Consider the following 24,236-nt stretch of genomic DNA (forward strand, 5'->3'; position numbering starts at 1 on the left):
TTTTTTCTTCTTTTTTTTCCCCATCTAATTCAATTCATCTCTTTGTCCTTTGCCAGCATTTCCCAACTTTTCAGTTTCGTACCGACAGTAATGCGGCGCAATAGGAAAGCATGTAGCAATAAAAGCAAATATAAAACATTTTTTTATGCGCGGCAGGATTTTACAGCGTGCGCGAAAAATCGATAAAGTTTTTTTCTTATAAATAAACATAAGTAAGAGAAGTAAGAAAACAAATTACATTTAGGAGAAAAGAAATAAAGTCAAGCATAATCCTGCGGGCTTATTTTGTTCACTGGTGGATGTACATACTGTAAAGCATACTCACACAGAGTGAGTCAGAACTTCTTAAGTTTTTGGTAAGTTAAGTTTTCCCCCCTGATAAAGTTAGGGGGCTTGCAGGAGACAGATTAAAGGAGACCTATTGCATTTTTTGCCTTTCCCTTAATATGTAATTACAGGTTCTTGTAAATGTAAAATGTCTTGAATCCTAAAAAAGTCAAGCCACAAGCCAACGGGAGCTCCTCTCTCCCGAAGTGCTTTAAACGCCTCCTCAGAAGTTCTGCATCTAATTGACACCATGACATCAGACTAAATCACCAGCTCACACATGATATACATGCATGCAAGCTAAAAAAAAACAGGACAGCGCCAACCGGATGTTTGCCTGAGCCGACCAATCAGAACAAGCTGGGTATACAGGAGGTGGGGCCTTAAAGAGACGGGAGCTAAAAAGGCGTTTCAGACAGAGGCCCGGCTCTGCTGAGACTGAAAGTGATGTTTTTTTTGAGTGTTAAAGCATGTAAACGTGTTCGAGTGGTACCCCCAAAATGAAATCATAAATGTGAAAATAAGCATGACATTTCTAAGTTTTATACAAAAATGCTCAGAATCTAAATCGAAGCAAATTGGACAGCTGCTTTGAACACAGATCTACCTGTTTCCATAGAGCGCACAATTAATACTCTTCAAATGACAAAAGACAAAGAAATTGATGCAATAACTACTTTATTGTCACAGGTATCATGTGAAAATTTAAAACATTCTGCCGTAATCTTCTATCCCATGTAGCGCCAGCACTTGTAGAGCTTGTTGACCCTCAAGATGTCAATTTTGGACAGACCGTCCCTTTTCCCAATGACAACAGAGGTGTCAGGGATGGGAATGATGGTTTCTGATCTTCGTGTTCCAAAGGCAGTTCTGCGGATTTAAACAATGGGAATGAAAAAAAAAAAGAATAATTCAGGAAATTGGAATACAGTTGATTAAACATGGGCTTATTTCAAGACCTTTTTGTCCTTCCTTACCTTCCGTAGTGCATAATAGAGGAGTAGTCATACGGAGTGTTGAGATTATTTGTGTCCTGCTTTTTGAAGTTCAAGGTAAAATCTGGTTGCAAAGAAAAAGTCAGTCAGAATCAGACTATATCAATTTGAATCAATCAATCGTAATCGGCATCGACTCCTACGTGGATTGATGTTGTCCCAGTTGATTTTGATGTACTGGTCGCGGTCGCTCCTGGTGTGTTCATGGTAGAAACCCAGTGCGTGCAGAGTTTCGTGCTGGATGATGCCGTGACTCACGCAGCCATACCTCTGCAGTGACAGCACCTGCTTGTCTCCGGTACGACCTAGCAAAGAGGCGCAGCTGATAGTGTAGATGACAGTGAAAGAGAGACGGAGAACATTAAGTCGCCACACGAAACTTGACAGTTCATTAATAAATAAATGCTATTTACGTTTTCAGCCACGTTGTGTGGAAATGCTTTAATAATGAGCTTTACGATGATGTTTTAATCGCTGTTGGCGTCGCTTGGAGCTGAGTAAACTACAGATGCATTATTTGTGCAAACAGGAAAAAAAAAACAGCTGTCGTGGATCTAAACCTGCAGTTTACCAACTCTTTCATTGGGTTTTAAAGCTCTTGTTGTGAGCTGATGCTCGGCTCGGATTGTTTGCTGTTTTCACGGCGGAGAGGTTACAGAGAGGACCTGCAAATGCTTGGGTAGCATTTTGACCGACTGCAGGGGAGAGGGCTGGATTAAAAAAGCACTTTGGGCTGTAGTTAAAGCTTAATGCAGGTTGGAGCATTAACCTGTGTGGACGGATATTGAAAACCTTGCGCCTCCACCCTTCCTCTATAGGAGCATAACCTCCAGACTGAAAGGGATGCAAAATGAGTATAAACAACACGGCTGTGTCTTTGTAGCCATTTCCTCTTTGTAGTTGTTATGTTTCTTTGTGGTTGTTTTGCGTCCCTTTGTAGTTTTGGGGCTGTGTGAAGTTCTATGTGAATTTGTGGTTGTTTTGTAACCTCTGGTGTTGTTGTGTACCGTAGTCATTTTGCATCTCTTTGTAGCTGTTTTGTGTCTCATCGTGGTCAATTTTGCACCCCCTTTGTAGTCGCTTTGTTTCCACTCCTATGCGCAGATGTGCTATATTTAAACTGGACTGCCATACACAAAATATTAAAAGAAATCACCAGAGGAAGCCGGAGAAGTTCTCCGGTCAAACTGATTCAAACAGCTTCGCTAATGTTACTGTTTATTTGAATAATACGCTACTGTAGCTTTAGTATGCTGTGCAGCAGCGGAGGACACATCATTAAAGCCATGTAAATATTCAAAGATGAACTACTTATGAACTGAGATCTGTGACTTTTCAACATGGCTTGTCACTTCAGACAGAGGCTCAGGCCCAGGGGCCCCCTTGATGCCTGGCTCCAAGGCCTGTGTCTGTCCAGTAATCCACCCATGCCTGCGTGTAGCATCAAATGTCCGTCTGCATTACAGCAGCTCAAAGACTTTTGATTGAGAAAGTTGTTTTTCAGAGGAGGGCATCCTCGCACTGACACTCTGTTTGTTATCCAGTGCGCAAAACCTGATTCCCCTGGCTCTTAGATGGATATGTTGAGGTGAAATAAAGCAAGTTCACTGTTAATGTTGGAATTATACAGTTTTCTCTCCAGTTTTTTCCCTTCACGTGCGAGACCGCGTTTTCGACTCACCCATATCTCGGTTCAATGCTCAAGTACGCCCTCTGAGCTGCGCGATGAACGAAGCGGATGCAGGTTTTAGTTTCAAAGTCCTTCAAGGCCTGTACGATCGTATGCTTCTCACTGGCATCTGAAATTGTGGAGAAAGTACTTCATCAGTGAAATGGTCCAGTCAGTGTGTGAAAGAGACATGTTAATATGCGGTATCCGCTTCCAGTGATGCGGTACCTTAAAAGGTCAAACCCACCATATTTTCTGCTTAAAAGGAAAGGGATTTCCACATTCCCGTTGGCAGACTTCGGCCACAGGCAGCTGAACGCTTTATTTAAGCACTTCATAGCATTCCTGGTTTTTGGAAGAACCACGTCTCCTTCCAGCAGAAAATCACTAGATCCTATTGGGAAGAAAAACGCATTTTGATCTGTCAGAACATCAAGCCATTTCTGTGTGTGTCAGAAATGTGTTTCATATATAATAAATGGGTTCTATTACACAGAGCAGTTGCGCCAATTCTGTGAGAAACTGATGTTGAGCTTTCCTTGTAATATCTCTCTTGAAAACTCACCATTGTTCATCCTCAGAATAGTATCGCCAACGTCCTCCATGTCAGACTTCTCCACCGAGATCTCTAATCAATGGAAGCAAAGCACAAGTTATACAACTGTGTTTTCACACTGACAGACAGTGTTATATCTGTTCGATCTGGTCTGTTAGACACGGCTGCAAAGAGATGCACTTAGATTTGGTCACTTACCATTATCAGCGCCGTGATCCTGTGGGGAAAAAATGGAAAAAAAACCACAAAGCACTTACTCAATTTTACGGTATTTTAAACTCAGTCTAATGCAATGATCTGGACCAAGATAGACAGCCATTATGTGGGACATAACTTTTCATTCATTACATACATACACTGCACACAGGCTGTTCTAGTACAGTATATATGAAGGATTATCTCTTACTTGAGCGCTACAGAGGCCCAGAAGCAGCAGCAGAAGAAGAGAAACTGTTGTTCTCAGGTCCATTTTTTTGTCTGAAGGTGCTGAACGCTTGAGTTGACGCTTTCGAAGACTTCACTGGTCTCACCGAGGACTGATGCTGAAGTCCAGTCGGGGCCGAGCTTTTATTTAGTGCTGTCAGGGTGTGTGTTTATACAGAGATTAGCAGTAGGTGTTCAATGGGCTCTGTCTTAGACACACAGCTGATGGGACTGCCCTCCCCACCCTTGGAACACTGTCGCTATACAAGGATAATCTTATTCTGGCGGATTACAGTGAAAACGGGCTGCTGTCGGCTCGCTTAGCATCAGATTTCAGATGGCCTTCTTAACCAGCGGGGGGTTCGCTCATGAGATCTGGGCCTGTCCCAAAGTTTTATTCCAAAAATAACAGATACACCCTCTGAAACAAACAGCGCCGTGGCCGTATTATAGATTTACAGGCATTGATGTGTATTCAGCCTTAAATCCTCCTTTCCTTAAAAATGGCAATTTAAAAACACTGTTTCAGTACTAAAGAATGAATGTTGTGTTTTGAAATTAGAGCTGAGCAGTTAGCCTAATGGATTAGCTAATTGACTATTTAGAAAACTGTTCAGTCGTTTCAGTCTTTTTTTAAGAAAAAATGCCAAATACTTGCCGGTTTCAACTTCTCATATATGAGTTGATTTGTTGTTTTATGTCAGGTGTAGATCATTATTGTTGTGTTTTTGATTGATTGTTGGACAAAACAAGACATTTAAGGATGTTAGTTTAGTCTCTGCCACATTCACATGACATTTTATTTAATTAATCAAGAGAATAATCGGCAGATGAATCTATAATTAAAATAATCCTGTCCTGTCTAAAATAAACATAAAGAGGTTCCTCTTAGTTTTTAAGTTTACATTAATAAATGTTTAGTTTGACTATATAATGATAACATTGAAAAGGTAATATTGTGGTAGACCTGTTCACCCAGGTTTGATTACATCCATCTTCCCCTCTCTCTCCAATCTCAATCTCCAACAACATCCTCCACAGCTGCATTAATACTATGAATATATAATTATTTGCTGGCTCTGTAGTTTCTTTTTTTAACTCCTTAACATCTTGGTCAAACCATATTTTAATATCGGCATCTCTTAAATTCGTTACATGAGTTTTCAAAAAGTGTTTTTAACATTTTGAATAAAAAATCAAGCTTCTTATTAGATTCCTGTTGGTTCCTGGGGGGAGCTGCTCCACCGCTTTGAACATCTCTCTGGTTTGGAGCTGCCGTGCTGTTACTCCCCACACTGCTCTGTTTTTTGTTCCAGCTAGAAAATGTGTGTTTTATTATGCCAAAAAAACGGCTTACTGAAGCGTTGGTATCGGAACAAACTTGCTTTTTGATCCAAATTTTGGCACCAAAGAGCTTCATTACAAACAACTGCAGCACTAAAGATACTATCAGGGATAAACAGCCACTGTGGCCTTTACAGCCCTTTAGAGCTTTTTAGTTTACACTGCAGGCGACCCACTGCATTATTGTGCGGCTCCATTTAAAAATGTGTTGTTTAATAATGACTCAATTAGTGACTGGCTGTAAAGTCGTGGATTTATTATTGAGTCACCGCTGTTGCTGCTGCTGCTGCTGCTGCTGCATCTGTGGTGATCTTCGATGGAGCGGCCGGGCCTTGGCCCCCCCAGACTGTGATTAACGGAAAAAAACAGGCATCTAAAATCTCCAAATCCAGAAATGGGTTGTTTAGAGAGATGAGTATTCAGATTTATTGGACGCCTGGCTTATAAATCATCAGCTTCCAGTGGATTGTTTACAAGAGAAGAGGGATGCTGTCTGGCTTCAAAGCGCCATAAACAGTTTTAGGATCTGATTCCGCATGTCAAGGCCGGCAGCTTCAAACGGAGATTCCATCACGGCAACCTTTATACGACGTGGTCCTCCGCTGTACATCACAATAATGTGGCATTTATTATCAGGGAACAAAAATTGCACTAGTGTGTGTGTGTGTGTGTGTGTGTGTGTTTGTCCTAAAGAGAGATGAACTGCAGGTGCTGTATGTGTGAACTCCCTTTACTGCAGCCCAGTAAAACCCTATAGGTTTGTACAGCTTTACAATGTTTGCATCATGCAGTCTACACATGCACGTCTATATGTTCCTGTGTGTGTATGTGTGTGAGTGTTGCCTGTATGGTCCTGTGCTTGTCGAATTCGGGTGATCCGCGTGGGTGCACAGGTAATCCAATTTGTGTTTTAGAGGCACAGGAGCAGCACGAGTAATGCTCAATGATGTATGACCCATCCATTCGGTTGAGCTTTATTCCTAATACCTCTCTAACTGCGGGGGGAAGTAGATCTTATTCAATTGGATGTCAGTCTAGTGCTCCCAACAAAGATTTTTCAATTTCTCCTCAAACGTCTGCAGTTTGTGAGGCAGAGGAGAAGCTTCAGGAAACCCTAACTTGTCAGGGTACGACTATAGTATATTGTATACAGCACAGTCTCAAGTATAGCTTGTCCTACTTCAGTCTCCCTTTTTCATGGGTTCAATTGACTTATACATAAACTATGATCATGCAGATATTTCAAAATGAGCAGGGAACAACACTTGATTGTTCTTTTTATCTGTAATTCAACACATTTTTTTATTGTCGGGGTCGCACAAATGCAAACATTTGCTAGTTCCACGATCTTAACCACTTAAGGAACACCGTTCCTACATAGGAACACCCTTCACTAAACGAACACCCTTCGTAAAAACTAATCGTTTTTTTGCTAATAGTTTTAAGCATCAGATCTTAACATTATATACTCAATATTGGAAAGCTGAGACTGTCGTGATTATTTTAAGCCCAAAAAAGTTATTTCCAGACCATGTAATAGCCTTCTAAACTCACCATGACACAACATTAGAAAGAGCCTTCTACCGCAAGAATGCCTACACACCTTCGGAGTGTTCCCTTTTTCCACAGCTACAACGTCATGCCACAATTTTTTTTTTCATAGTTCGCCAAGAGTCCATAGAATGGGAATATCCATGTCATTTTACCCAAAACTAGCTACAAGTGTCGAACCAGCAAGAAACCCTGCAGGGTTTATGCTTTCATTTGAGACCAAGTTTATGTTTCTAGGTAAAGGGGTTCTCAAGTTATAAGCCTTTGAATCTCAGTAGGCGCTCTTGGAAAAATAGGACCCAAGCAAAACGTACAGACATGCCTTTAGAAAGAAAATTGTGAAAAATCATTTTTTTTGGCTTCTGACTTCAAATTTTGAGTGTAGCAAGCTGAGACCTGTGGCTATGGCCTAATTGTGTCTGCTGTGTCCATAGACATACCTGAACCCTTATATCTTAGTCAGTTTATTGACATTTGAATTGGACGAAAACCAAAACCTGTGTTCCAGCCTCTGTAACTCTGTGTCAGTATGTCATAGAATCACACCTACACTTACACTTCTAGAAAAAACTTGAGGGTGTTACCTTTCCAATGGTACCAAGCACATCCCTGAGTCTCAAACTATGTGGGAGCTGTCATGCTTTTAATTTCGGTATGTCGTTTTGGAAAAAGAACCTTAAAACGGGGGCATTCATTACGTGGTTAATGAATCTGTACAGATTCGCTGCCTGTCCTTGAGTTTTTGGGTTTTGGACTGTTTTGGTTTTGTTTGGAAAAAAAGAAGCAATTTGAAGATGTCATTGGGCTCTGCGAAATATTGATGACATTTTTCAAAATGCTGAAAATCAACGGGTGTTTGACTCCCTGTAACAACACCAGGAGTTTTTGCGGAATAACTCATATTGGAGTTGAATGAACCAAACAAGAGATGAAATAACTCCTCTGTAACTCTGCAATTTTGCAGTGTAGTGTTATATTAGAGCTCTGACTATTACCTGATGGTGGGATTTGTGATTTAATTCGTCATTTGAGTCAACATTCACTGGTCCCAGCTTCTCCAGCCTGAGCCTTTGCTGTTCCTTTGTCTCGTATGGAAGTAAACTGAATAGAGCTGAAACAATCAGTTGATTAGTCAATCACCAGGACATCAGGTGGCAGCGGTCTTAATATTTGATCAATCTTTTTTCAACCTAGATAAACACTGTCTGATTCAAGCCTTTCCAAAGAAGACATATTGCTTGAAGACATCACATTAAACTAAATGATTTATCCAAAGTTTACACTGCAGATTGCCAAAATGATCATTAGTGGCAAATGTATTACTTTGATTTATTGAGTCTTTAAAAAAAGTATTCGGAGGAAGTGAAGCTGATGGGAAGTTTTGGCACGTCGTTCCTGAACGCCAAACAACAGCGATGGCGTCCCCCCCCGTTTATCCCTCCAGTCTGCTGCAGTACATCTCTGTCTCTTTCTCTGACACTATGTGGGCAGCCAAGGACAACAGTCAATGAGCAATATCAATTTACGTAATGGACTATTAAACAATGTGCTTAACATTTGGAATGGCTGCACTGGTGTTCAGTGGGAGTGTGTGCCAGGAAGTCCGCTGCCACGATAACCGCCCTGTGACATGGAAACGCATTAGCCTGCTCCGCTGCTTCTTACTCACTCACGGCTCCTTCCCCTCTCGCGGTCCTACCCCACACAGATGCCCTACTTACCCTCCCCTTCGCTCGCCTTTTTTCGCTCCGCATGTCAAAATAACAATTAACTGTTTTGTACACTTGTTTTCGTTTTTCAGCCATCCGCCGTGATCTGACTCATTTTGTGTTTTTCTTTACAAGCGAGGCTTCAAATAAGCCGGATATTTCCTCCTGTTGTTTCCCCACAAGCTGACTAATTTCTCATCTAATGTCTGCGGGTAAAATGTTGTTTTTTTTCCCCTTTACAGCGTTAGGATTTATTTGTTTGTTTTTTTGTCTTCTACGAAATCTTTGAAGACTATAAGCTGCTCTCTGTCTGTCTCCTCTCTGTGTGTCTTTGCGGAGTCAATGTGAGAATGTAAACATCTTGCTCATACTAATTGACATCCAGACAAACAGGAACAAATACACTGGATATGAACGCCTTCTTAATTGGCGCGAATTACCAGACTTGTAAGAGCTATGCGAATAGTAAATTAAATCAGGTGTATTATTGTGGAAATGCAATTGATTAAGCCACAATCCAGTCGCTCGGTCGGGGTATAATTTAGGTTTTGATGAATGAGGCGTCAGGAGTTTGGATTTGGTGAAATTATACTATAAAAGGTTTTTGTCCTGAGAGAAAATAGCAGTGAAGTAAAAAAAAAAAAACAGAAGATGAAGTGAACAGGAGAACATCTTAACCTGCATTTGTTTTCATCTTTCAAGGTCTGTAGTTGATCAAAAAGGGTCGACTCGAGCAAACTGTCTTCAACTCATTCAGGTATTGGGTTATTTAGGGGTATTATTGGCATTTTCAGGGATGAAACACTTTTATTGGTTGCCACTAACCCAATATGCCCCTTCCTCAAGGATCCCTCAAAAATGATGTTAAAGGAGAGAAGAGTCTGACTCATCCACTTTGCCCACCCACGCTTTCCCCCTCGCCCGCCCGTCTGGAGTTGATGATGTTAGAGAAACGGTTGCCTATTTCCCTCCACCTCTGGGCTACAGCCTCTGAAACAAACCATCCTATCTGCATTTCACTGTAGATGATATAATTACTTTAAGTTGTAGTTAACTTTATATCAATCTAACATTTTAAAAGTTTATTCTTCTCAAACACGTCTTCATCATAGCCAGGAAAGCTTGTTTTGTGGTCGTTATCCTTGTCTGTCCCTTAAAAATCTAATTTTACAATCTATGATCATCAAATCAAATCAGTTTTATCTATACAGCCCTAAATCACAATCACATTGCGTCAGTGACAGTGACAGCATCCTCTGCTCTTCTCAAAACATATCAGAATGTATAAAGATTCAAATTGTACAAACGTACAGATGTAAGGAGAGGGCAGGACAGAAGAGAGCAATGATCCATGAAAGCCCAGGATATGAAGATCCAGATCAGTCGATATGTGAGTCAGTGAGAGCCAGGAGATTATATGGTGCCCAATAAATAATATACTTAATAAAAGTTTGCTTTTTTGTAAGTAGCCTAAATCTTATGAATAGAAGTGCTGCACTGCTGGACTTCTTTTTTTAAATAGATTTAGAAATTATTCTAGGATTCCAGATCATTCTGTCTAGTTCCATTCTTCTTATTGTCTCTTGGAACTCATTTGGTTTTAGATCAATTGGTGATCATTTGTCCAATACTTCTGCTCAATGATCAAATACCATTAAACCTGAAAACATTCCCATCAGTGTAAAGTGTAGAACAATATGCCAGTATTCCACAGGTAAACAGGTGAATCGGTAACAGGTAGGATAGACTTATGGTTGTATCTGAAACGGGGAAAAAGGATTTATTTATGTTTAATGTTGAAACTTTCTGTAATTGGGGTTTAAAATGGGGTTTTAAGAAATACCACTCCTCATGGTTGGATGTTGACTCTCCTGATCTTGGAGTAAACTGTGTTGTGAAGAATTTGGACTTGTAAATAACATGACGTAAGTCCTCTGTTTGCAGGTACACAACTGTAAGCCTCTACTGGGTAAACAGTGAATAAAGGTGGTGTTCTGCTGTTTGTATGGCTTAGTCACACCCAAGCTAATGGGTGGTGCATGTGATCAGCGTTAGCACACACCCCTTTGTGTCAAATAACAACAGTGCAGAGGTCTTATCTGCATTGTAACGTTTATTAAGATGTTTTTCACCGACCCCTGGTCTGGTTGGTTGGGGAACCGTTTTGGCACGTTTTGATGTGAATACTTGTGGAGTCAGGGAAACATTGACACCATACAAATGGTATTTTTTTCTGCCAACACACACTTTAATGGAGTGGCTCTTCAGATCCTGAGTTAATGTTACCTAAAGTAAAATTATTGGAAGTATTAGACCTAAAGTAATGTCAGAGCAGCTTGATGTTAAACTAATCTTTTAAGAATGATTATTTACCTATTTTGTTTGTTAGTGATTTTCATTTTATATGAATGAATAAATAAATTAGCGTATATGACAAAATATGTGATGACAAAACGCCACATCATGTCTGTTGTTGACAAATAATCCCACATTGTTAACACTCTTTATTTATTGTGGTTAAAATTTAACCTTTCTCTTTCTTCTGTCTCTTAAGCATCTTCCCCCTCCCGCCTCTTTTTGCCTCCTTCCTTAAATGCCTCAGTCGGTCTACATGAGCTTACTTACTTAGTTTTTTCACCCCAAATGTAGAAAATCCCCTAATGAGGCTTTAGACGCTGCTATTTTTCATCTTCATCATTTTGCTGAGCTGTATTTAACATCACATTGAATAAGCACCCTTCAGTTAACAAGACTCAGTGGAAAATTTCAAATTCATTAAATCTCAAAAACCCTCAGACCCATATTAATTTGCACAAGACTGAAACAGTTTGTGTTTTTGTGATACTACACTACGTGCCTAGTCAACTGGGCCTGATTTTTGGTGGAGTGCTGCAGTGTGGCGAACATGAACTAAATAGGCATTTCCTGGGTCTGTGCTGCTGATACTGGGAGACCTGTAGCCCTCATTTCCAAGAGCACAGCTCAGTGAGAGATCTCTAAAACCCATTTCCTGCCTGGCTTAGAATAATGAGGTGTTAGAGCCTGCTGGCAGGGCTTAGCTGCACACCTCCCCAATGGAAAAGTTATGGATGGTATACAGTCTCACGCACACAGACACACAGACACACACACACACACACACACACAGACATGGACATATGCCCCCTGGAGGTGTTATGGATAGCTGCATATTGCAAAGCTAGCCAGCAGGCAGTTGCGTCAGCCAGCCTGCGCTGTGGGCATTGATAGGACAATCAGTTCACTCTGGTGTCGCTACAGCCAATCATAAGACAGTTTCTTGGCGGGAAGCACCCAATCTTCAGAGAGTTGCCAGATACTCTATCCTCGGTGAGCTGTTGCTGGCCCTCTACTAGCCAACCATAAAGAAAGCTGCCGCCTCGCGTCAGCCAATCGTGTGAGTGTTGGCCAGAGTTGGGCCTATCGACAGAGAACTGCTGCATGGTTTCAGCCAATCTGGGCTTTATCCTTCCCTACAGATGTCCGATTAGTGTTGTTTAGGGAAATCAAACTGCAACAACAGGCCCCACTATGCCAAAATGGCACAGTGAATGGAGAGACTGGTAGAATGGGATTGGAAAAACCCACAAAGGCTTACTTAACTTACTCTGGCTGTCGTGCTGTGAGTGTTTGACTGTGTGCTGTCGTCGGTAGGCAAACACCTACAGCTTGACGACCTTTTCTTAATAATACCACGAGCTAGCAGACAACGCTAAACTTCATTTTAATGAGAGAGTGCATTTACCATTATCATGTCCTCGTAAAGGCCTTTAAGTTTACTTCTCATAAAACCTGTACCGGCTGACTCGAGCCAAGGACGTGGTCAGTGGTCTCTGCTCATGTTGACTTTATTGGACCTATAACACACGTCTGCACCTTATCGACATGAGCATTAGATCAGAGGATAGCAGAGAGGTTTTAGTACTGCTAAAGCATTCTGTTTCTGCTGCAGTAGGTAATGTGTAAAGCGTTTGTTTGTGCCTCACCAATACATTCATCCCTTAGTCAACAACAGCTTCCAACATCTCTACCCGTTTCAGACAAAAACAAGCAATGTTCAGTCAAACAGATTGGACTGGGTTTACAACACATGTTCGGGCAAACTTGGCAGATACCTTTTATGTAGTTTGTGTAGCTCTACACCTTTTTTTCCTGCATAACATTTGATGAAGCTATATTAAACTTAATAAAAACAGCTCTTAAAATGAGATGCTATTTTAGTAGGAGAAGCCTGATAATCTTTCAAATTATACTTCCAGAAAGACGTTTTAATCATAATTACATCATATTACGGTGGAGAAGCATAAAGATAAATGCTGCATTTCAAAGAAGACATTTTTGAGATGTCATAGCAGCAAAAGCACAGGTGTAATTAATAACAATAAGTGAGCTAAATCCAGACCGTGGCATTATGAAGGCTGACTCACTTGGAACAGAGCACTAATTAGCATTATTAGTTACACCTGGGCCTTTCCTGCTAAGTCACAAGGCCTGCTGTGGAAAAGGTCTATAATTTTATCTCAGTATAAAAAGGTCAGACAGCTACTCAAAGCAGAGCTTGTATATTTAAGGGTACATGCACAAAGTGCGATGTTACAGTAAAAGGGTCATTGAACCCAAGATGATGTACTTAATGCTCTGAGCTATAATGTATAAACGTTCCAAGTATTGGTTATTGGTTTCCTTGATAACTAATTGGTCTATCCATAGCATATGCCGGAGTGGAATAAGGCTACAGTGTTGTATTCGATAACTCCTGCCAGTTCGGTTTGGTCGGTCTGATGCTTACATTTGTGTAGGCAGCAGCAGGCGTAGCTGTGGTTTTTTTGCAGCGGGCTCTCCCTGCATGGTTAAAATAACAACTGCTGAATGCTTCAGCACCATGGACAGAGACAGTGCCATCACAGCAGCGCTCCAAGCCCAACTCCAAAGTGCTTCTCACAGCGTTTTTGCCTGATATTCTGCTCTGTTAACTTCACACGTTTTTTATTTGGAGTAAAAGAACAAGTATCTGCTAACGGCCTTCTAAAGTAATACATCAGATGACGCTCAGCTCGTTTTTGTGTCATTTCCCCTCAGTGCGAGTTTGCATGACATAAAGCTTGCACGAACATAATGGATGCAGCTGTATGCAGTCAAGGTCCATAACCCCTGCTGTGCAGCGCCGAGATGTGGGAGCAAAGATGAATCTGTCCTCTAAATCTCCTCACCTCATCCTCTCTCTTCTCTCTTTCTCCTTCTCAGCAGTGCATTGGCAGATTTACAATGGCCTAATTTTATAGCAACAAGGTGTGTGTGCGTGCACATGGGTATGTGTTTGCGTTACTGCGTGTGTGCACGTCTGTTTTTCTATAAATAGCAGGACTGCGAGCCACATCTGTGCATGGTTTGTCTTGTGCTCTTGCGGTGTTTCCTTGTCTGTTGGAACGATATGACAAACAAAACCCCTCTGCTGTGTTAATGAGCTATCTCTCCTCAAGTACCCGATTTATGACAGTAAGCCTGTGCCACAAAAAAGGACCACCTGACATGTCCCTCTTGATCGCAATAATGGCTGTCGGTCCTTTTCTGCTGAGCTCCAAGAAAATGTTGTGTTTTCTGTGATGCTGCAGACTCTGCACCGTCTGAATGTCTGTGTTCTGCAGCCCGGGGTACGCACCGTGTGATAGATGATCTGTGCTGATAGTGCGAAGCCGGATCTATACGGAGTCTCATTTACAATAACAGTGTAGGCCGAGGAGTGCATGCAAGTGCATTACAGTGTGTAATCAATACGCTCTGACAACCCCTGATGTAATAATATGCATGTGCTGTCGGCAAACCATTTCAAGGCCTTACACACATGGATGACCCCGCGGATGAGTTGCTTCTCAATTATACAGTAGGGAGGGCCGGGTGTGTTGTAAGCTCACACAGTTTCTAAAGTGTAAGGCAGGGGGGAAGCATCGAAAATAATAGAATCCAGAGTGTGACGCCTCTGGCAATGGATCGTGTTTATCCGTTCTCGGAGTTAAAATCCAGTGAATTCACACTGATTTTTACAAATGCCAGTGTTCTGCTTCACCTGAGAGGACACTGCCAACCCCGGTCTTCAACCATAACTCGTGTTCAAATTGGATATGGTGGAGTGTGCTCAGCTGTGGTATGAAAGGGGAAAGATGACATCAGTCTTTTTTTTCAATACCCTCTCTATGATCACTTTGGATTTATCGTAGAATAACCATTACCTTGTAACAAAGTCTATTTTGATAGTGTATTATTTGGTTGTTAAGACGTGAATACTTTCTGGTATCTTTACTCCTCTTTTGACAGTAAATTGAATATAGTTGGGTTGTTGATGGAACAAGACATTCAACGTATTTATAGAGCCAATCAATTAATCAGTACATCCAGGTTAATCAACACAGATTGAAGTTGTTAGTTGCATCCCTGGTGCACTGTGAAAAGACTCGCAGGTAGTGACAGACATGGTCGGCTCTGTGAGGAGTTTTAGTTGGCTCATTATTTTGGCTTTATGACCCGAAACTCTACTGTTTTGGTTGAGTCCCAATGCTCTCTTCAAGCTTGTTTCCACCAGCAGCAGGCAGCTAATTTTATTGAAAAAGCTCTAATAAACCCAGTTGATGCTGTCCTCCCAGCATCAAATAACAGACGGACAAAATTAGCCGCCGGGAGTTGGTGAAGACCAAAGCAGGGCTTATGTAATAGTAATAATACCTCTGTTTATAGATCGGTTTTCAAAACAAATTGCGAAGAGCTTTAGATGCACATAAACAACGATGATATAAGGAATTCTAATTATAGATAAAAATGCAATGAAAGATGATCAAACAAACAGTAAAGACAACAACATAAACAGTTCGGTCAGTAAAAAGCAAGTATCTAGAATACTGAGATCAAAGAAGAGACACTAACCCGTTTTAGATAGAAAAGGCGGCACATTTGCTGCAAGGTAAAGGCGGTAATGTGCCGCCCTGTCTATCTAAAAGGGAGGTGTGATATTCCTCCTTTTCCAAAAACCGCCATTTGGCCGCCACTGGGGTGGACATAAACATGTGACGTGACGTGAAGCACGGAGTTGGGCAGTGAATAGTGACAACGAATTTGTCTTCAAAATAAGAGCTTGGAGTTTAGAACTGGGTTCTTTGCAGGGGGCTTTTAATTTGAATGTAGCGACCGTTCGTAGCTTGCCGCTACAACAACAAGCAGACACAACCAAACAGCTACAGAGACCGAGGGGACGCTTGATGTCTGCGGATGAAGTGATGGACTGACTGCTGTGATCAGCTGTTTCCTGGTTTTAAAACTCCCAGGCTGTGGGTAGCACAACAGTGCACGTCATCGACACTTCCGCCCATTTCACACAATTGTCGGCACATTGACATCCCGGATTTAGATGGCAATGGAGGTGGAAATAACTGTACCCTCCGAAGCGGCAAATTGGCGGACCAAATCAGACCCCCGATTTACCACCCTCTGTCTAAATCTGTGGACCTAGCTGCAAAAAGGACGGCCAAATTGGCGGCTTGCTGCCCAGTATAAAAATGGCTACTGTGTTCAAGGGCAGGTATTCCATTTCCCTTTTAAGAAGGGACAATAAGCATAAAACAAATACCATACAAATACCTTTCAAGCACCAACACCATAGCTGCCGAAAGTAGCAGTAGTAGTAACATTTATTAAGATCAAGATTCAACAGACTGAACATAATGTGGTCTGGTTATAACTAAATGGGTTTTGTTCCATTGGGTGGTGAAAATCAATAAAAATGTCAGACACATCTTTTATTTTAAGTTTTGCACAGTAGCTGCTTACCAGAGCCTCCAGCAGCAACACAGTCCCAGAGAATCTGCTGGGAGGCTGCGCAGGGTTGGAAGGCAGTGGACCAAACCAGTGTGAGGTATATGACTGGGGTTCCCCGTACTTCAAACACTGAAAGGCACATTGTTATGTGTCTAAATTATGTATTTTAAATGCATATTATTATACAGTTTACATTGATGTTAGCTGTATAAGGGTCCGGACCCCCTATAATTTCCACCTGTGAGTGTGTGAGCTTCTGTATCCTCCTGCAGGAAGTCATTCCAAAACTGAGCAGCCAGGACAGAAAAGGCCGGGTCACCTTTAATTTAAAGGAGGCTTGCTAAAAAAAACCTGTTTTAACAGTATGTAAGTTTTGTGTTGAAAGCTAATTATAAAGCTAGAGATAAAAAACAAAACGAAAAAAAAACCAATTATTTCTGGCTTAAAGTTTAAATGTAATCTTTTGAATAATGTTTTAGAGTGAAGTTGTGCCACCAGAGTCTTATTTCTTCTGGTATGACCGGAAACTTACTGTAACCAACGCTAGCCAACTTTAGATTGTTATCACTGTGTCACTGAAATCAAAGAGTCACTTAGCTTCTTTCTTCATGACTCCTTCTGCCATGTTACACACAAACACTTACGCAGTGTGACTCTGATATTTCATCAAGAAAAGCAAAATGCAGACAGAAACACTTCCTAGTTGTAGCAGGTTGACACTCATGTACAAACCATTTTGACATTGACAGCTCTTTGTCTCTACTCAGTCTGTTGTAAATATTAGATCAAGCACTGATGTGTGTTTTGTCTTGTGATAACACCTGACAACCTGGGACAGCAATCTGGTTTGAATGGGTTGAACATGTGTTCGTTATGACTTAACAATTGCAGCTATCATATGTAATAAGTGGTATTGATGGGCAGGGGGTGACCATGTTTTCTGGACCCAATTTCATTTCTTGCAACATCTGAAATGACTTTGTCTGCCTTTATTTTTTTCAAACAGGCTAATAATACTGAACCTATTTATTTTGTTAATATGTTATTACTAAGCTTTTTTATTTTGGCATTGTGCAGTTTTATCACACAGCTGAAATTGACTTTTGTCCCTTTTGTAACCACCTAGAGGTTTATTTCTGGTGGACCTGGCAGAGAATTCATAATGAGTTTCGTGTGATAACAAAAACTATTCTCATTTAAATTGTGACATTATGCATATTGCATATGTTTTTTCTTTTTCTCCTTCGGTGCCTCGGTCTCTCTTGTTTATCACTATCTGGCTTTTCCTATTCTGAGAAGGTGATTGTGGAGCCCAGAAAACTAGAAGGATATGGTTAGTGGTCCTGAGGGGTTGGTCTGAGGACATTAAGCCCACAGCGACAACGAGCACCAGCTGTTTGAGGTTTTTTTCCCCATTCATTTGTTTGTCAAATTTAGAATCCCCACCATTGCCAAGAATCCCCTCTGCCACTCAGGCACTCCAGAACCGTGGTGACAAGTCTGCTTTTAGCCAAATCCAATTTAATCTCCATTGGCGGTAGTGGATAAAGCTGTCTCCATCTCCCTCAACTGAGGCCAAAGGAAGGCTCGGCACTCCAGTGGGAGCTGCTCATTCAACACACAATGACATAATGCACACTCGAAAAAACAACTCGAGGAACACACACACAGGCGTGCACCGACTTAAGATGCAGAGAGAGCACTAAACTAAGTCTGTTATTCACCTCCATCTCTTACTTTTCTGTCCCTGTAGTGTGTTTCTGCAGAGAGAAATGACGTCACTGTTGTGGAAATGAAATAATTGAATAAAAAAAGAGGGGCACGTCTGAGATTCCTGCTCCATGCCGGCAGCTCCTGCACTCCCCTTTTTTAAACGTAACGCTATCAGGAGGCTGTGTGTGTGAGTGAGAGTTTGTGTGTGCCTGCAGATGGTTGGGTGGGCGGGAGAAGTGCGGGGGAGTGACACTGCAGCCTGAGATGCACATTTATGCAAATATCCATCTTAACCCACAGGTTCACATGGCTCAACATTTGCAACAGCACGGTTTAATCACCAGCGCTTGTCGCGCAGTATACACAAGTGATTTCAGAGTAATTCTGCATTAGTTTGACTGCAAAGATCAGCTCAATATTTAGCATTGATTTTCTTCCCTGCACTCTTTTGCACTTCTCACATCAGTGCGAGTGGCAGATGTGCTTTTTATGCCAGTGCCAATTCCCCAACTGGCAGGAGGAAAAAAAAACGAGATCAGAAAAAAGCGGCTAATTAACATCCAAATGTGCCACCAGCAGAATTGTTTTTTTCAGCTCATTGCTCCCAAATGACCTCTGCTCTGCTGCTCAACATGACACATGACCACTCACTCATTTAACATCTTGTACTTTTGCTCTGGAGGGTTAGGAGATAGAAGGAGGTGCTTTTAGAAAAGTTGATAATTGATTTATTGGCTTTAAGCCTGTGCATGTGGTAACTTGAACGATGCCTCTGATTATCCAAAGAGATTGCAGGGACTGCTGGGGGAGGATCTGCTGTGTGTCTCCTCGAATAGTAATTCATTTTTGCAAAAGTACTGTACTTAAGAACAACTAGTTACGGAAGTTTGCTTGAACATATGGTCATTTTATAACATCAGATGCTTTATTATAATTTAAACTACCCAACAACAGAACATAAAATAGTTCAAATTAACTCCGTTTGATGAACCAGTTACAATGTTGAAATGGTGCTTATACACTGAGGCATTAGTAAAAATAATCCATTTATATAATATACTGTTTGTTTACGCTCTGAATGGGGCCGTCCTACATTGTGAATCCTTCTAGTGTGGATACTTTCAGTACATTAAGCTGGCAACGCTTCTTTGTTTCTGCATACAGGCCCTCCATGGACTTTTAATTATTGAGGGATATTTAGATGAGTGGGTCCCCGATTTGTTTGTATCGTGTACCAATGATGCAAACATAACTTTTGTTTGTTTACAAGAAAACTCCATCGGGCACCTTTAAGCATAATTACGAATGCAGGACTCATAGCAGATCATTTTACTTTTATGAAAAGGATCTGAATAGTTCTTCCACCACTGAGGATTGGTTTGAAATCCAGGATGGAGCAGCACACAGCTCTGTGTGTGAAGTCAAACTTTTGTTGATTTTGGAAATGTATGAGGCACAAGTGTAGCGAGTCGAATAATGTCGATTCTTCTGTCAGTGTCTTGTTAAATTGAAATAAGATTAACTTATTTATTATAGGCTGCCAGGGTAAAACCTTAGCCTTAGCCTGGCCCCTCTACTGGGAGATACACAATTTTAAATTAAAGCAAAACAGTACAAATTTTAAAAAAGAAACAAGAAAACATTACTAACAAACTGGTTAGGGATTGACCGATGATGGTGTTTTCAGTACTGATACCTGTTAGTAGTAATGACGGAGGCTGATAATCAATATTTAGAACCACAATGTGTTTACAGTAAATATTGTGTCGAGTGTCCACATTTTGAATAACAAGTGATTGAATGAAACAATTCCACAAATAATTTACCTCAAGTTCAATACTGAGGTACTGGTACGTTCATCAGTGTTTCCATTTTATGCTCCTTTATACTTTCACACTTGTTTTATGAGGCAAAAATTTTACTTTTTTACAATTTATTTTGTTTACACTTACACAGTTATGTTACTACCTGATTTTTGTATCAGAATGTGAGAAGGCCGCCAAGCCAGTGACCACTGTTTGAGACTGCATTTGAACATTTGTTGAGTGTTGCACCGCTGGATATTTTTTTGTTGGAGAACTTTCCAGCCTTGTGGCAACTAAACCAAGCGTTTGTAACCTCGGGACAACCGTAGCCATGTTTGTGATCACCAAAACAGGTAATTTAAGCCAGAGCATAATCTTTTCCTAACCCTAACCGAGTGGGGTTTTGTGCCTAAAACAAACCAGGCCGTGTTCTAACACTGTCCTGTACTTCACTTGTTTTCCACTTAAAGGAGAACTTCGGTCGATTTAAACATGCAGCTTCATTGCTCAAGCTACCCTTGACTTGCCAGTACCGAAGACGCGAAAACATTTGGTCCAACCATTACAGAGCTCCTTGAACGAATGTAATGGTTGGACCAAATGTGTTCGCGTCTTCGGTACTGGCAAGTCAAGGGTAGCTTGAGCAATGAAGCTGCATGTTTAAATCGACCGAAGTTGTCCTTTAATTTGTTTGGTGCACTGACTTAAAGAACAGTGCACCAAATGAACAAGACAGATTCTTGTCCACATGGTGAACTTGTATGAGCCGCAGTGAAGATGTGAAGGGGTATAAACCAGCTGCGTCTGGCCTGCTGAGATATTTTCAAAGCCTTTTCTCCTCTTTGCTCGGACATCTTTTATCTGAAACCCGACAGCACATTGACATCTCACTTTATGCGCGTCCCACTGCATTAACGTCTCCTCATTCGCTCTCAGATGTCTTTTTCTGAATATTCTATGAGTAGTTACTGTCACATATCAAGCGGCTTTTCATGAAAACTAAACAAACAAGGAATTGTGTAGTAATGACAGCCATTTTGGTTCATGCTCTAGGCCATGTGATCTGAGAAAGCAGGTCTAAGCCGTGCGAGGATATGTGTGCGACTGCGAGAACATTATGGGGCTCATTATGTTCGCTTAAGAGAGGGTTATTTGCTTTTGTCGCTGCGAGCTCAGTGTTGTCTGCGCGAAGAACGAGTGTGTGTTTATGTGTGTGTGTAGCCGTTGCAGTAGCAGCTATAGCAGTTGAAGATCATTAATTACGGGTGTTTCCCTACTTTCCTCCAGGACTGATAGTATGCTGCAGAGATACTGGCTCATTGGAGTAAATGGCATTAGTACTTTGTTCAGGCTAGCGCCCTGGGGTCTTGTTTCTAAGCCTTTTTTTTTTTTGTTTCAAGTGGCAGCCTTGCGTGAAGCTCCCTTACACTGAGCCTATTCCTCAATCCCTTATCCGCCCCTATGGAATTCACCACCAGTGTATTCATCTCCAGCTAGAGAGAGAGAATGAAGGGTAAGAGCAAGAATAGTCCAACGAGGCATTATGAGTAGCCAGTTAGGACCGGCGCTCATCAATCTACCTAGCGTTTTTTCGGCGAGCAAGACTAAGCTAACGAGCTGAATAAGACAAACAGCATGGCCGGCAACAGGGGAGGGGACGAGCGGTTAGCGCGTGGCTAAGGGTACACTCTGGCTGAGACTCCCAATGCAGCGTTAGGGAGGAGTGTCGCCACGCTCATTAGCATTGCAGCCTGCGTAGAGGTAGAAGTGAGTCTGCTGCCGGGCGTGAGTCTGCCGAGAGAGAGAGGGGCCCGCACAGGAAGCGGCTCCTCCAACATGAAAGGCGAGCTGCAGTCTGCAACTCGCTGTGATTTCTGCTCGACTTTCTTTTCTTTTTTTTTTCTTTCTTTTCCACCAGTTTGTACTCCTCCTCCTAATCACATCCCGCATCCGCTCCCTCTAAATCATCCCATCCCAAACCTCTTCACTAATCATGTAAGTTGGAGAGGAGTAAATGCTTAACAGATGCTAGTATTGTCAGGGGTCGGTTACATGCAACTGCGCTTTTACGGCTCAGTGGAACTGAACGTTTACCTAAGATGACTCGTTCCTCCCTTCAGTTTAACTCCCTCAGCTTCTGTCCCATTGCATGCCGAGCCGTGGACATATTGAAATGTCCCTTATTGTTCACAGGGGTCATCTAATGGCAGAGAGACACACCAGTGCAGCCGTTACAGCTGTGAGCAGACAGCTGTGGGTAGTCTAGAGTTTTTCCAGTGCCCATGCAACAGAATACTGAGTTTAATTCGCCCATATCACAGTTTCCTGCCATTTTTATATCCCTAATTGCATTACATTAGGATTATGTGCTAAAATGAATGTGCTAAATGATGAGTTTCTTTTCCAAAATGAGATTTCCACCAATTTAAACATGGACACCCACTCTCAATGACAGAGTTATTTTAGGGTAATATGGAAATTTTTGTGAAAGTATATTAAAATCATCTAAAGACATTTACTTATAAGATAATTATTCCTTTTTTGTAGTCAGTGTTTTCATGATATTAATGATCCATTTTGGATAATAATCCTCTTTTTGCACAGTGCATATACATATATAAGATTTTGTAATGGAACCCTTCTGGCATGTAATTACACTGAGTTGTGAAATTAATTCTGATACTGGGGAGAGTGAGGGGGACGGAGAGAGCGAGAGAAATGACTTGTTTTGCGGCCCGGCATCAGTTGTTCACAGTCAGTCATCTACTTGACACTGCATTTGCATTATTGCTGCGCACACTGGCTAATTTGGTTAGGATGCAAATTGAGTGTCACTTTGAATCAATGTGGAGAGATACTGATTGGTTACCGCTTCTGCCATAATCTGTCTTTTTCAAGATAGTGTGACCAGGACCAAGGTGCATCAGAAAACCACTAATGATGCTCACAAGGTCAAATTTAGTCTCAAAATGGCAAATAAATGGAATGAACGTGTGGGCCTTTTGAGGACTGTCACGATAATTACACTCCTGAAGTAGTAAATATTTCTTAGTTGGGATGATTTCTGATGCATATTCACATACATGAATGGAAAATGTCCTATCTCAAGGAGGCCTTGAGTGAATGTCTTCATATTTGGTACCAATTTACACTTGGACTCAAAGATGAAACTGGTTAGAATTTGATGGCAAGAGGTCAAGGTTACTGTGACCTCACAAAGCACATTTTTTGCCAGTCATATGATACTTCTGATAAAATTCAGCAAACGTCTAATAAGATAAACTGATGAAGTTACTACATTTGATATCTAGAAGGTCAGAGGATGAATGCACCGTTACATCATAATATCTGGCTAAATATGTTCTGCCTGTTAGTCAACACCACGGCTCAGGAATATTAAACTGTGTGGCGGCAATTGTATTTTTTGTTTTTGTTCTTTGGTGGTGGGATGACCGATTTGTTTAAATTGTGCATTGTGCCCTTAGAGCTTTTGAAAAGAATGACAACACACTTTGCAGCCCTATTAGTACCACGTCTGTGAAAGTGCTCCTTTCACAAGTTACTTGTTAATACATAACATTGTTTGGCAGTGAAACACTTTGCCAAAGTACCTTTCCTCCACTTTGTATTTGATATACTAGCAGCGTTTGAAAGCTAAACCGGAAAGGATGCTATAAAAGTCTCAATTCTTTTTCTCTTCTCTCCTTGAACAAAAGCCTTTTGGTGTGTTGTGTGCGGCACAAACGTGACCACAATGCTTGTTTTCATCGAGACAACCTCTTAATCAATACGCCATCTGTTGTGCTAAACTACTCATTCCTTCAGAAATGACCAGAATGCTAACATGGTTTGGGCTTTCTCTTTTTTTCTGTTTTCCTCCGCAGCCCCTCCGACTGTCCGCATTATACACTCAGGGCATGCCTGCAATGTTGAGGAGGAGAGGCACACGGAGAGAGTCTACACCATCAGAGAGGGAGAAACCCTGGAGCTCACCTGTCTGGTGACGGGGCATCCTCGACCACAGGTAAGGAACTCAAAACCTTTTTCGCCCGTCCTTCGCTGACACATGAACGAAAATAGCTGCACAAGGACAAGATGCTAATTTTATAGCCCGTCTCTCCTTCCTGTCTGCTCCTCCTGTCCTCGCTCTCCCTTCAGCAGCTTTTCCTTTTAATTCTGCATAAGCGTCATTGAGTGGCACACCACGTACCCCTGCACTAAACCAGCTTAAAAGTTTAATCCTTTAATTATTGATGGTTTAGGTTGCATTGTGCACCTGCATGTTGATAATGAAAGCTTCCGAGTCTAATGAGAACACGGAAA

General features: G+C 41.5%; 2 protein-coding genes across 11 annotated transcripts in view; one reads left to right on the forward strand and one right to left on the reverse strand.

The window, feature by feature from the left end:
- LOC115574070 (MAM domain-containing glycosylphosphatidylinositol anchor protein 2) overlaps positions 1 to 24,236 on the forward strand; it is a 267,969-nt gene that overhangs the window by 116,450 nt on the left and 127,283 nt on the right. For all 10 annotated transcript variants that reach the window (XM_030405288.1, XM_030405284.1, XM_030405287.1 and 7 more), the window contains one exon: positions 23,798 to 23,937. In XM_030405288.1, coding sequence (XP_030261148.1) covers positions 23,798 to 23,937 — 140 coding nt within the window. The remainder of the gene's footprint in view (positions 1 to 23,797; positions 23,938 to 24,236) is intronic.
- Positions 1,021 to 4,076, reverse strand: LOC115574071 (low choriolytic enzyme-like). Its single transcript, XM_030405292.1, has 8 exons — positions 3,954 to 4,076; positions 3,746 to 3,764; positions 3,557 to 3,619; positions 3,239 to 3,385; positions 3,004 to 3,121; positions 1,466 to 1,644; positions 1,305 to 1,386; positions 1,021 to 1,197 (listed from the first exon to the last, which is right to left on the reverse strand). The coding sequence occupies exons 1-8, from the start codon at positions 4,014 to 4,016 to the stop codon at positions 1,056 to 1,058; spliced, it is 813 nt and encodes a 270-aa protein (XP_030261152.1). The 5' UTR covers positions 4,017 to 4,076; the 3' UTR covers positions 1,021 to 1,055.

This window comes from Sparus aurata, chromosome 22 (genome assembly GCF_900880675.1).
Source record: "Sparus aurata chromosome 22, fSpaAur1.1, whole genome shotgun sequence".
Lineage (NCBI taxonomy): Eukaryota > Metazoa > Chordata > Actinopteri > Spariformes > Sparidae > Sparus > Sparus aurata.